Genomic DNA, 14259 nt, shown 5'->3' on the forward strand with positions numbered 1-14259 from the left:
AATAAGTGCATAATGAGGCTATGAAGAGCCAGGGTGGTGGTCTAGCGGTTAAGATTCGCCTCTCTCCACCACGGCCTGGGTTCGTTTCCTGGTCAGGAAACCACACCACCTGTCTGCTGGTTGTCATATGTGGCAGCTGCATGTGGGGCTGTGATGCTGAAAGCTCTGCCACCAGTATGTCAAATACCAGCACGGTCACCATGGTGCACAGGTGTCAGTGGAGCTGCCAGACTAAGACAGACTAGGAGGAAGCACCTGGCCACCCCCTTCCAAAACTATGAACAGCAGTGGAGCAGGTCTGATGCAGCACCAGAAGGTGAGAGGATGGCACAGAAAGACTAGGCAGGTGTACACTATCTGCTGCACACCGGGATGCTGGGAGTCGGAATCTGACTCGACGGCACTAACAACCAAAGGCTATAAAGGGCTTCTTTTCAACAGAGGTCGATCTCCTCAGAATGAAGAACATAAACCTCCTCGGGCATATCTTTAGGGAAACCACTCAACACCCATCAATGCTAAACCACATGAAGAAGAACTCTTGTTTTTGCCTGCTCAGCATCCTTCAGACTTTCTAGACATAAACCCTCTTTATCTTTTGCAGATCGGCCTCCTTTTCTGTCAATCAAATGGTCTTATTTCTCCCACGTCAGGGATGGACACGTAATGCAGGCTTGCCAGTCTTAATTCTTGGCACAGGAATTAACAAAAGATGGGTATATGAGCTCCACAAGGTCATCAGAATCTTTTTCAAGGACTAATACAGGTGCTTGAAGGTAGCCTTTCTCCTAGTTCATAAAAACTAAAGACTATAGAAATATGAAATTGCCAGGGGCCACCTCAGCCACCATGCAGAAAGAGCCTCCCTAAGAATGAGCCCAGAAAAAGGAGAGCGAGGCAACAGCATCAAAGTAAGGACACCGTCTGAGCCCCCAGGCCCAGCGACGCTTGAACCCAGGGCCCAGGAGGACCACGTTCTGTGTCGGAACAACTGGAGAACTGGAACGTCAGGAGATCTCTGTTCCTTTTGTTAGGTGTGATGATCGTAACAGGGCTGTGTAATGCGCATAGGTTGAAGAGACGCACATTGATGCATTCAGGGGTAAAATGTCATGATGCATGTAACTTCCTTTAACAAAACAGATTAAGTAAATATCCCCAAACATTGCGAATTATTTAATCTACGAGATGGGCATACTGGCGCTTGGGGTGACTGTGTAACTGACCATCTAAACCAGGACTCTCGAGAGTGAAGGGAGAGTGAATACAAGCACCTGGACAACACAAGGAAACCTGGACAGCGCGACAGTCCCCAGCCAACTGGAGCATATGGTCACCCTGATTATTGCACTAATAGATCTAGTTTCCTGTTTTTTTGAAAACTTTTATAGTAAGCAGTAAAAACAAAAAAAGAAAAGCCACTTTTTGCAAAAGCTAGTTTGCATTTGGTTTCCGCCACCTGCAACTGAAAGAATCCTGGCCCACCGTACCAAGACTGAAGCTTGAAACACCACTTTACCTCCTAAGATGTTTAAGTATCACAAAAACAAATTTCAGCGTCATATTCTCCTGAGTGATAAAATAAAGGTCTCAAAAAAACACCAATTTTTGCAAATGCCAATCATCTTTAGGAATTACCCTGGAGCTTAACTTCAATTCTCCAGTGGTTTTATTACAGAGTCTGGAATTTTGAAAAGTACAGAATTTCTGTTGTTTTTCTTATGAGCGCCAATGTGATCGTTATCAAGTTCCTTAACTTTCTGAGCCCTGGTGTACTCCTCTGAACCATAACCCAGTGTACAGGGACTGTAGGTTTTCAGGGAGGCAACACATGCGAGAACACTTTGAAAAGTGCCTCACATCCAGCAAACATGCACCTAACACTGGCAAATGGGGCTTTTACTTGCTATCATTAACTTAGCTATCCTCAAAAAGGAGGGGGATGCAAATGCTACGTAAGAGGTTCAAAGCGTCAGGCACACAGAAGAACACCTTCAAGAATTTTGGATTTAATATAACCTCTCACTGGCATTTATCTGTTCTCTTTCAGCCCTATGACCGCCATTCTCTGTAATGCTGGGGTTGGGAAGCTACGAACTGTTTTCTATCTTAACAGGAAGTTGTTATATTCTGTGAAAATTCTGCTGATGGAAAGCATCAGCAAAAGGGGGGAGCCACTTGATTCCTCTCGCTTTCCCTTCTTTCTCCCGGCTGGTCTCTCACAGTGGCCGTGCCCATTCCACGCCCCAGCTCCTGAGGCCGTGGTTCTGGTGTCCACGGTTCTGCTATCGTCTCGTCCCATGTTCCCCCTCGAGCAACTGGTTAGACGATACAAGGAGGAAACGTTCGCTTCTCTTACATAATGCTAAGTTCTACTTCTTGATCATTTAATGAAGTCCTGTAAACTCGACAGTACTGTTGGAGATTTCTGCTAGACGGTACTTCTAGAGATTTCTCTAAGAGATCAACTAAGATAAAACGTTCTTCATCGGGCACAAGCAGTCCCCAGGCAGGACTTCGTGTGCTGGCCAAGCAGAACTCTAGGGATAAGCATCAGAAACATAAAGCAGTAGAGGTGCACTTCTAGGTCTGCCCACCTTTCTTTCTTTCTTTTTTTCCCTTAGAACTTTGGTGCATGTCTTGTTTTCTTCTTCTTCTTCTTCTTCTTCTTCTCCCCAAAGCCCCCAAGTATGTAGTCGTATATTCTAGTTCTGAGTGCCTCTGGTTGTGCTATGTGGGATACTGCCTCAACGTGGCCTGATGAGCGGTGCCCTGTTCACGCTCAGGATCCAAACCGGCAAAACCCTGGGGCGCCGAAGCAGAATGTGCGCAAACTTAACCACTCGGCCACGGGGCTGGGCCCAGGTCTGTCCATCTTTAAGATTTAGTGGCAGGTGTTAGGCCTTGGGAGTAGAAAGACAAATAAGGCATGGTCTCTGCTCCCTGCCCTCCTCAGTTTAGAGGAAAAGGGGGACATATAGAAACAATTCAAACACCTGTAATGGACTGCACTGTGCCCTCAGGTCCACACAGCAAAGCCTAACAGCCAACGTGGCTCCATTTACAGACAGGCCCTCTGAGCATGTAATAAAGGCTGAATGAGGGAGTGGCTGGCCCTTATCTAACAGCACGTGTCTTATGAAAAGAAGAAGAGACACCAGAGATCTCTCTTGGCTCACACACAGGGGAAGGGCCACGTGAGAACACAGCGGGAAGGCGGCCACCTACAAGCCAGGAAGAGAAACCTCACCAGACACCAGCCCTGCCAGCACTTGCTCTCAGACTTCCAGCCTCCAGAGCCGGGAAAAGTCAAGTGCTGCTGTTTAAGCCCCGAGCCTGAGGGGTTTCGCTGCGGCAGCCCGAGCAGACTAACGGAACACCTCTGGTGGGGCTGTGACACGCGTGGGAAGATGGGGAACCACGGCGGGAGCTTGAGAGGATTCTCAACGAGCACGACGTCTGACGCCTCACCTAACTGAGACAACAAAGGGGAGGGGACCAGGCAGACAAAAGGGAGGAGGCCACCCAGGCAGAGACCGCGCGTGCAAAGGCACGGGCAAAAAAACACGAATGTCTATGAGACAGCACAGAGCCAACTCAGTCTGGTTAAAGCTGGGGAGAGAGTCAACAAGGCACCGACCGAAAACTTGGTTTTTATCCTAAAGGCAAAGATAACTCGGGAGAGATTTAGACCTTGAGTGGCTGGGTTGGATTTGTGATTTGAAAATGGACAGAAAGTAGAAGACGTAAGGGCTCTCGGCAGAAATCTGGGTGAGAAACAACACAAGCACGGAGCAGGGATGGAGCTGGGAATACACAGCTGACATACTGACAGGCATGCAATTGAAGTAAAAACCTGTATGGAGTTGTGTAAAACCAAACATGAGCGCACGTGAGTCTTTCTGCCTTTTGGGAGACGAGGTGGAACAGAGTGAGGACGTGACCCGGGGCACTGCCCGTCCTCTGCACGCGAGGAGACGGAGGCACAGGGCGTCTGAAGGCACCAGCAGACTGCCCAGGGCCATCAGGGTCAGACCATGCCCATCTGTGTGACTTGGAGCAGGTTAAGTCACTTCTTTAACTATGCTTTATCAGGAGAACGTTCGGTGCTCTTCACCTATGAACACCTGCAATGTTAAACTTTGCTTCTGAACCAGGAAATCTCTCTTTTCCACTCCTGAGCTAACCTGTGCTCCCTATTTAACTGAGGCAGCCAGTGAGTGAGTTTTAGACACAGTAAGTGAACTTCTAGTTACGCTGGAAACTTTGCCTTCAAATAGTGGAAAGCAACAACATTAAAAAACCACAGTGCACAGTGGTTACAATCAATGGTACTGATTAATTATTACTCTAATAAGCAGTTGCAATTTCAGACCACTTGAGAATAAAGCTTTCTCCTTTAGGTAAACTAGAAAGCATTAGAAGATAACCATACTTAGAGTCAGCCCTCTTATATCCTTTTAGGGGCAAAGCAAACACAAGAAAATAACTCAATAACAACTAGGATAACTATACCTAGAAAACAGTTAATAAAAAAAATACATGCAGAAGAACTATCATATAATGGCATTACTTAAAAACAACAATAAAGCTCAACTTCTTGACAGCAGTTATAAACTGCATATGAAAATCCCTGGAAACGTTATTACACTTAATTTCAGGCATTCTAGGAACTTAAAAGAAAATAACTCAATATGTCAGAAAAACTTCACAAACAAGTATGTTCACCTCAGCAGTAATTATAACAGCAAAAGACAGCAAAAAGCTTAAATGCCCAACATTGCTGTAGGCTAGAACAATTTCCAACAGTTTAAAATTATATTTATAAAGACTCTGATACTTGTTATAACACAAGGCAAAAAAAAGAATACAATTATTTACATAGAATAATCTCAACTATATAAAAATGTTACAAAGTAAAGTGAAAGGCAAGATTGTGGGTAGTTTTTTTTTTCTTAGTTTTTTCCTATATTTTCCAAATTTTCTGCAATGAACATATATCATTTCTTTAATCAGAAACACACACACGTTCTCTATTAACAACAATCACAAAATCTTCACAGTTCACAGCCTTTTATAAAATGTGCCCTAGCTTAAAAGAAACCACTTTACCTAAATAAAAGTCTGTAGTTTTTAGTATATATTACTTAAAAGATATTATCTTTTTACTTAGAGTTTAATGTAACATATTTAAATAATCATTCAGGATTATAATCCTGTTTCTAAAAAAGTAAGACACTAAAAACACGGACAGGGGACCAAACGAACTAGAGAATTGGAATGTTGCTCTATTAGCAGGATGCAGAGGGAGCACCTCCCCCCAGAGCCCGGCAATGTCGAGTGTCAAACACGCACACGTGCACTGCTGTCAGAACGCGGCTGCAAGGGCAGCCACAGTCGCCCAGCACGTGGCTCTGCAGCAGCCTGCTCAGAGCAGAACGGGGCTCTCCCGCGCCTGGGGACTTGTGAGTGAGCCGTCAAGCCCTTCAGGGCTGAGTCTGTAAGCTGGGCAGGACAACAGTCCCCCTACTCCACCGGGCTGTTGTCAGAATTAAACCAGACTCTGTGAAGAGCACTTAGAACAGGGCACAGTGGATAGGATTTCAAAACAGAACGAGGACAGTCTCAGATCACTGGAGAAAAAATCAACTGTGGCTTAGGCAGGAAACATGAACTTGTGGACGTGCTATTAGAAAAATGCTGGCGTGGTATGCATGTGTAGGGGGCGCATTTTGAAGGGACTTTCCAATTCTTAAAAATCCTCTCAATTTGTATTTTTCTTTAGCATCCACAGATTCAAATTTTCATAAAACTATATTGGAAAATAACTGTTTTGTTTTCTCAAACGTTTTTAATACCAAACTAGTTGTGTCTTTATGTGTCTTATTTCTAAATGAAACATCACAACAAATATATATTTTGATCCTCAACAGTACTTAGCATACATTTTAAAAAAGCCTTAGAACCCTAAAAATATAATATCTTGCAAGTTAAAAGCAAAATGCGTTTCTATCACTTAATTATACCTTGAAGAAGATAAAGGACAAGAAGCCAGAAAAAGATGACTTTTGACGTTACTTGTAACCACCACCGGAAGAAAAAGGGAAAAAACACAACTCGGACGATGCCCTTTCTGGTCAGAGAAGTCCAAGGACTTTCAGGTTTTGCCTTAGCAAACGCAGACCCTGAAAAAAGTAAAAGAGAGTGACAGAGGATATTCATTATTCTTTAATTTCCTTGGGAAAAAATGTCAACATTTGAAGAACAACAAAACACGTATAAATTTATTTTGTACTATGCTATGAGCAAGAAAGGTCCAATTTTTGGTAGGGGACACTTTCAAAACATTCTTCATGCTATCATAATAACTCAGGGACTTCGGAAAAAAACTATTTTTAACTGAAATTACGGTAGAATTTTTCCCACATATTTTATCAATATAAGACAATGTTCAAATGTCAGTTCCAGTTGGTAATTAAAAACTACCACTTTAACTTTTGTAATCGAGCCTTATGGTTTGCTGTGCAAACACAGGCTGCTCTTCTTCAATAGTTATCACTTCTTCGAATGATCATTAGTGGAAGAAAAGACTAGTCAATGGCATCTAAACGCTTCCGTTCTCTTTTCTTGTTCATAGTGTTACTGCCTTCATTTCTGCTCACACTGCTTTCATTTCTACAAAAATATATATCTAACCCATTTTGAATTCTGCTTCCTCGAGATCAATTTCTAATTGCATTAAGCATTTATTTACTCAAATCTCACCTCTTACGAGATCAACATCTATGAGGTCTGGTTTCACATGTGCTGTTTTCTTCGGTTTGTTCCGTAAACCCTAATAATATATTAAAAGTAGTACTGATAAGAGACCAGATCTTAAAAGTCCTCATCGCGAGAAAAAAACATTTGTAACAATGTATGGGGACAGACGCTAACTGGACTTAGAGCGGTGATCATTTCTCAATGTACACAAATACTGAATCATAATGTTGTATATCTGAAACTAACATGTCAATTGTATCTCAATAAAAAAGAGAAGTATTGAAATTCTCTATGTATATATTTTAATCCAGAATAGCAGAGAAGAATCAACTTCTAAAGATTTCAACTAAAAAAAAATTTTAAGTAATATACTGGACAAAGATGCAACACATTATATATTTGCTACAAACGGAACATAACTGTAGTATTGTAGTAAATTTTATTCCTCTCCAAAAGGACAAATTTAGGGATGTGTGTAACATGCGAGGCTTGTTCACTAACTTGTAAAGCAAAGACTATCGCTACCAGTCAGTTTGAACGTAGCGCCTAAGACGGCCCAGGAGACTGCGCGGCCAGACCGGCACAGGAGAGTGGAGGCTGCAGGAGGAGCAGAGCCTTGAGGGGCCCTCGGGCATGATGCTGGGGTGTGGCTGCAGGAAGCATGGGCACAGAGCTGAGGGCAGACAGGGATGCAGACTGCTCAGCAGAGGCCAGCACGGAAGGGGGTATCAGCTGAGATCCAGAGAGGACGATGCACACCTCAGGGCTACCACTATGCTCACACGCCAACCACTAACCAGACCCCAGTGCCACCTAGCCACCTCAGGAATCAGACGCCATGCCCAGGGGGAGGGAGGGGAAAGCAGGAATCGAGAATGGAGTTAGTTCACACCTGGAATTACTGACACTAAGACTAAGTTTCTGCCGTCAGTGTACAGAGTGGGAGCTGGGGTGGCGATCAAAATCACTGAAAAAAACTATGGAAAAATAAAGTACACTTTGTAACTTAAGACTAGGATGTAAAGGATTGGAAGAGCTCAGGCTAAACTCTTCGGGAGCCAAGTCCTGAGAGATGACAGTGTTTAGATGATTTGTTTATTATTCATTCAATTAACCGAGTAGCTGTGCAGTAAATCCTTCATTTGGTCCTATTCCAAGTAACAACGACCCCTTAAAGTAAAAGTTCGATCAAGCACTGTTTGCATCTAAAATGAAGAGGAGAGCATTTGAGCTCACAATTAACTGAGATGTTTAAACCCAAAATGTACCCTGAAATCAAATTGCAATTAAACTTTGAACCCTTCAAAGAGAATGTCCATCTGAAGCTGCAAACCGCCCAGAGATACAAAAACAAAAGAGAAAGAAAGGGTGAGGGTTGAGGATGCAGCCGGTCCGGCTGTTCAGAGTTTCTCTCGGTGTGCGAGAGCAGCTGGGCTTCTTCAGGAACACCCACCTCTGCTGGGGCCAACAGAAATAAAACCGACCTTTTCAGCCGTAGCTGCAATACAGTAACACAAGGGTTCGCACGGAGCGGCTGACAAAAGTGCCGAGACTAGGGGCTCGCAGGGACCCGAGTCGCTGTGTTCCCCTCAGAGCGACGGTCAGTGTGTGCTCATTCAGAGGGCATCCTAACATTTTTACCAAGATCGTCTTAAGGACTTAAAGGCTTTATAAGGCGGACGGTAAATCATCCTGATTTACGCAATTATGTTGTTTTTCAACATGCTCATTCTCCATGACCCTTTTTATATATGGTTCACTTTCTGTTTTATATTTCATTAAAACATTTGTTTCAAGCTCCATTATAGAGTCACAGAATAACTGCCAGTTTTGATAAAACTTTCCCTTCAACGTAGCCTGGTAGAATATTCAGAGGGTTTAAGAAAAAGAAAAATTTCACTGATAAATCTAACATTAATGATTTCATTCACAAAAATAAGAGATATTTAGCATCAAGCCGTAAGCATTCATAAAATCTGATTTTAATTAAGTAGGTATTTTAAGTTGGAAAACTGTAAATTTGGCTTACAGTAACCCACATTCACACAGAAAGCACAGCTTTCAGTGCTAATTATAATCACGGAACTTCAAAAAGCTTAAGTGAACAAAATATGGAAAATAAGTTAGTTTCTAAAAAAAGATTTTAAAAACTACTGATTTCACTAGAAAGTGGAAGCAGTCAAGTACTATGAATACAATTAATTTCCAAGAATCCAAATAATATATTCTTTACTGAATATACATTTCAACTCCTAAAGTACATTCCTAAAGTGGAAGGATACAAATGGTATGAAGTTTTGAATTTCTTTTAAGTCTCTAAATAGACAACGTTGAGCCGAAAAGCTTGAAAGGGCTGTTTAAATTCGGAAGGCATTTCTGTTCAAGGATCCAGACGTGCCGGGCACAGAACTACCAGAACACTGAGACTCCATCAAGGGTCGCAACCATCAGCTTCACTTTCTGAAAATCCTTTTAGTTTCCCCCATCCCGCTTTTCCTCTATCATGACTTTTTAAATATCATAGTTCTTTTTGTTGAAGCTTTAAATCTCTAGTAGGGTAAAATGGGGAAACTACCCTTTAACTTTTAAATTTGGGTCAAGGTGATCAGAAAATGAGTTTCCAGTTATAATTTCTAAAATGCTTAAGAAAAAATAATTTGCAACTTACAAAGGACTTTATGCTTTAGCAATATGGTCTTTAAAAAGTAAACACTTCCAAGAAATACAGTTTCATGGCTTCCTTTGATTTCTTTGGTTGCTGCTCACTGCTCTGACAGATAATGAGAGAACTGATTGCACACAATATATTTGGTCCGGTGTTCTCTAAATAAGAGGTACAGTGGTTTCGGTTTTTTAAATCAAATATTAACATTAATATGGCACATTATGCACTTCTCTACTCTCCTTAGAATAGACACAAAATTATTTTATACTATAAATAATTTGCCTCCACTAAAATATTCAGAAAAAATGGAACGTGCTTTTAAGCTTGTCAACAAACTGACTCTTTTAATTCAAAATAACAAAAGTAGTTTTAATACTGTTTTTAATTCTCTATTTACAATTACAAAGACAGACACAATTCAGAAACAAGTTATGGGTCTTAGCCTTCCGTGAGTTCATCCTGTCAGCTCACCAAAGAACATAATATAACCCTTCTTCCTTACTCTAACCTCCACTCTACTTTGGTGGCCCAGGGTTCACGGGTTCAGATCCTGGGTGCGGACCTACCCACCGCTCATCAAGCCACGCTGTGGGGGCGTCCCACATACAAACTAGAGGAAGCTCCACAGAGATCTTAGCTCAGCGACAACCTTCCTCATCAAAAAACATTTTTTTTTTTAAATTGAGGAAATTACATAAGTAATGTAGTTAATTTGTGATGAGTGGCTTAAAACTAAAAAATTATTCATATTTTTTTTTTTGTGGTTTTTAAATTTCAAAAAACATCCAAATGTGCCAACTGGTAACACAGCGTCTTGGGGTACTTACTATGCCCTGTCCGACAAGTTTAAGACTGTCAAAGAGAATGAAAGATCTTAAGGCGTCTTACTAGACCTCTCTGTTGCTCTCTATTCGCTTGACTATTCCAACCCTTCATGACACTCTCGCCAGACCACGGTCTAACGGCTCTCTTCTCTTTCCTCCCGCATTTTCATCTCTTCCTTGACCTATCCATTAAATGTTGACGTTGCCCAGTGTTCTGCTCTCAGCCTTCTTCTCTCATCGTTCAGTGTGAATCTTCTCACTCCTGCAGCTACACCTCCACAATGTGTATAACACATAATCTAGATCACACACATGTATACGTGTCTATATACACACTCTACACACTGAGGACTCCCAAATCTCTCTGCCAAGGACCGCCTGGGTGTCTCTAGATCAGAATCCCACATCTGCTCCTCTTCTAGCATCGCCCGTCTCACTTAGTGCTGTGTGAACGACTTGTTAAAACAGAAATTCAATCAGGTAACTTTTTCTGCTTAAAACCCTTCAGTGTCACCCCCACTGGTTTCCAAATTATGTCCAGACTCCTGGGGAAGGCAGCCAAGGCCCGTCACTATCTGACTTCCACTTTCCTTTCCAGTTTAACTCCTAACCACCCTAATCTCCTTCCTCCATCCAACCTACGACCAGCCAAGCTCCTAGAGGACGCCTGAGTCAGCCACCTGCCTTCCTTTCTGTATATTTCAGACGCTCTTCATTCTGCCAGCAATGTTTTCCTCATTCTCCCAGTGTCTCTCAGACTCAGCTCATGAGTCGCTTCCTCCCTGAAGTCTTTCCTAACCTCCCCAGGGCAGCGTCCCTCTGTGTTCCCCAAGGGAGACTGACACAGCTCTCTCTCAACTGAGTTTATCTCATCCGTAATTATGTACCTCATCTACAAAATTATAATCTATTTCATCTTTTTGTCTCCATGATTTAATCCTATATCTAACACATAGTACGTGCTTACTGCAACTTTGTTAACTATGTTAATTCTTCACGAAAATAGTTTAAAGATCAAAATGACAAGTGGCAAAGAATCTTGCTCTTTATTACAGATGACTGTCTAAACACTGAGGATTTTTTGACACATTTTTAAGTAACTAGACATTGGTTTTCCATCTAATAAAACAGAAAATGTCAAGCAACTAAAGTAACATTCTCTGGGCCCAGATTAAATTTAGCTCGTGCAGAAACACACTGATTAGTATTATCTATGCAAATGAAAAATAGAAATCTTATTACCAAAAGGGAGTGGTTGCTGAGACAGAACAAATTTAGTTAAAAAATAGTCTTCATGCTATCAAGGAAGCCTATGAGAATGTCTTATCAGCACAGGGGATCACATGTTCAAGAACAAACTACCCACTACAGAAACATTTTAATTAATGCTTTACTTCCTAAATTGTTTTTAAAAATGACCAACTTTTCAGCGACTCTGTTTGCGCCCATGTCATTCCGTTAGTGGCACCAGAAAGTGGATCCCCATTAGGCAGGGCAGGCACGGGACCACTTAAGCGGGAAAATCCTGAGACACTTACCAGTTTAAGAAACTGTACAGAGCAATGACAGCATCAAAAGGGAGGAAAAGCAAACTAGAAGTATAAGGCGACAAGTGAAAGGGGAAAAGAGCTGACAAAAAATAACCATTAGAAATTAAATTTTAAAAGAACAGAAAGATGCTAAAAAGCAAAAAGAAAAAAAAATCATCAGAGGTAAAGACAAATCACCATCATAAAAGAGTTTACCCCTTTATTTAGAAGTTTAGATAAAGTAATATTAACTTATACCTTAAAAGTATATGGAAAGATATTAAGTAAAATGTAGTTAATAACCAATTTACAGAATTACTGTTTCAGAATATACAAAATGAAATACACTTGTTACCTTGATTTCTCTTTGTTCAACAGATTTTTCCCATATTTGTTGATCATATGCTCCAATCTATAAAAATACATAAAAGACAATACTCCATTAAATGACCATTGTTGGTACCCGTCCAATAGGAATAACTCTGCTCACATTACAAGCAACTCAGAGTTCACTCAGCACAGATTCCATTCGGCTCCTTCTCAGACTCCTGTGATAATGCTGCACTGCGGTGGTTCTCGAAATGTGGCTTCAGCACCAGCAGTTTTAGCATCACCTGGGCTCTTGTTAGAAACGCAAACTCTCTGGCCTTGCCCCAGAGTTACCGAATCAGAAATGTGGGGGTGGCATCTAACAATCTGTGTTTTAAAAATCCTTCTAGGCGAGTCTGATACACTACTAAAGTTTGAAAACCAGTGGCCTAAGGAATCCTTATTTTAAATAAACACAATTGCTGCAGCTCTGGTATATTCAAGAAAAAACTCCTAAGTGATAAATCCTTTATGGAGTTATTTTTAAAGAAAAAAACCACGAATATTCTACAGAATTAAAAATTCATAAACGTGTAGACCACCATTACCATTGGATTAAGGCTTAAATTGAAAAATAAAGTCATGAAAGTGATTGAAGAGAAAGGGGAAGCATCAAGAGACAGAATTCCTTGTGGGCTCCACGCCCACTTCTCTTGATGCTGGAAAGCTCTCAGAGCTGTATCGTCACCCGGGCAGAAAAGCAAACCATCCTTCCTGTTCTCCCCCAAGTTCTTTGCTGTCACTTCCTGTTGTCTCCAGTTCCCACTTAATTCCCTATATCCAACAGGACACTGAAACGGCCAATAGCCTACAATTTCAACTGAGGATTTTCATTATTAGCACTAACTGAAAACTAAAATCCTGAGAAATTAAAATTACTCCAGATAATACAATTTCGAGACTAGAGGCAGATATTACAGGAAATTCAGGGAAAAGTATCTTCTGATTAACATCAGCCTATCCAAAAGTCTTTTATCTACATATTATTTTTAAGGTAATTAATTAATTAATTTAACCTGAAAAAAACGAGTTTACTTGGGAATAGACAGAGGACTTGCAATTTGGGATGTGCAGGCTATGGCGACGATAGGCAAATCTAGAGAAACGAAAGGAAGGTCTCGCTTTTATGGAGAAAAAGGGAGAGTAAGGAGAGGATATAATAAAAGAAGAGTCCACTGGAGGAGACTGGAGTCCAGAGTGCAAAGGTCTCTCGTTGGCTGCACTACTGAGGTCTCTCATTTGCTTGGCTGCTACGTCTCTGATGGGCTGGGCTGCTAAGGTCTCCCACTGGCTGGGCTGCTACGGTCTCTCGTTGGCTGGGTCACTACGATCTCTCATTGGCTGGGTCACTACGATCTCTCATTGGCTGGGTCGCTACGATCTCTCATTGGCTGGGTCGCTACGATCTCTCATTGGCTGGGTCGCTACGGTCTCTCATTGGCTGGGTCGCTACGGTCTCTCATTGGCTGGGTTGCTATGGTCTCTCGTTGGCTGGGCTGTTGCCTGTAGTAGGGCAGCAAACACCCTTCCTGTTGGACATGCAAGCATATGTCTCTTCCTATTTGGAGTAACTGACGCTATACAACACAGCCTGAGGGCTGCTCCTACAAGCCTTCCTGACTCCAATTTAGTAGAGGTTTCTTCTATTAATTTCACAATATATATTCCAAAATCTAGATTAGGTGTCCTTCCTTTATTTTTGAAATTGAACTCTAGTTGACATACAATATTTTATTAGTTTCGCCTGTACAACATAGTGATTCAACATTTATATACATTACAGAATGACCACCACAGCAAGTCTAGCAACCATCTGTCATTGTAGAAAGTTATTATGATATCACTGACTACACTCCCTATGCTGTACATTACATGCCCACGATTTATTAATTTTATAACTGGAAGCTTGTACCTCTTAATCCCCTTCACCTATTTTGCCCACCCCAACCCCTCTCCACTCTGGTAACCACCAGTTAGCTTCTTGTATCTATGAGTCTGTTTCGGCTTTGTTTGTCTTTTAGATTCCACATATAAGTGAAATCATACAGTATTTGTCCTTCTCCAACTTATTTCACCTAGCAATAATAACCTCTAGGTGCATCCATGTTGT

The 14259-nt window shown here is 41.6% G+C and overlaps 1 protein-coding gene across 9 annotated transcripts in view; it reads right to left on the reverse strand.

The window, feature by feature from the left end:
* The window catches only part of PHTF2 (putative homeodomain transcription factor 2), a 119823-nt gene that overhangs the window by 36557 nt on the left and 69007 nt on the right, over window positions 1-14259 (reverse strand). For all 9 annotated transcript variants that reach the window (XM_070617005.1, XM_070617009.1, XM_070617010.1 and 6 more), the window contains 3 exons: window positions 12136-12192; window positions 6766-6835; window positions 6027-6185 (listed from right to left, as the gene is read on the reverse strand). In XM_070617005.1, coding sequence (XP_070473106.1) covers window positions 6027-6185; window positions 6766-6835; window positions 12136-12192 — 286 coding nt within the window. The remainder of the gene's footprint in view (window positions 1-6026; window positions 6186-6765; window positions 6836-12135; window positions 12193-14259) is intronic.

This window comes from Equus przewalskii, chromosome 4 (genome assembly GCF_037783145.1).
Source record: "Equus przewalskii isolate Varuska chromosome 4, EquPr2, whole genome shotgun sequence".
NCBI lineage: Eukaryota > Metazoa > Chordata > Mammalia > Perissodactyla > Equidae > Equus > Equus przewalskii.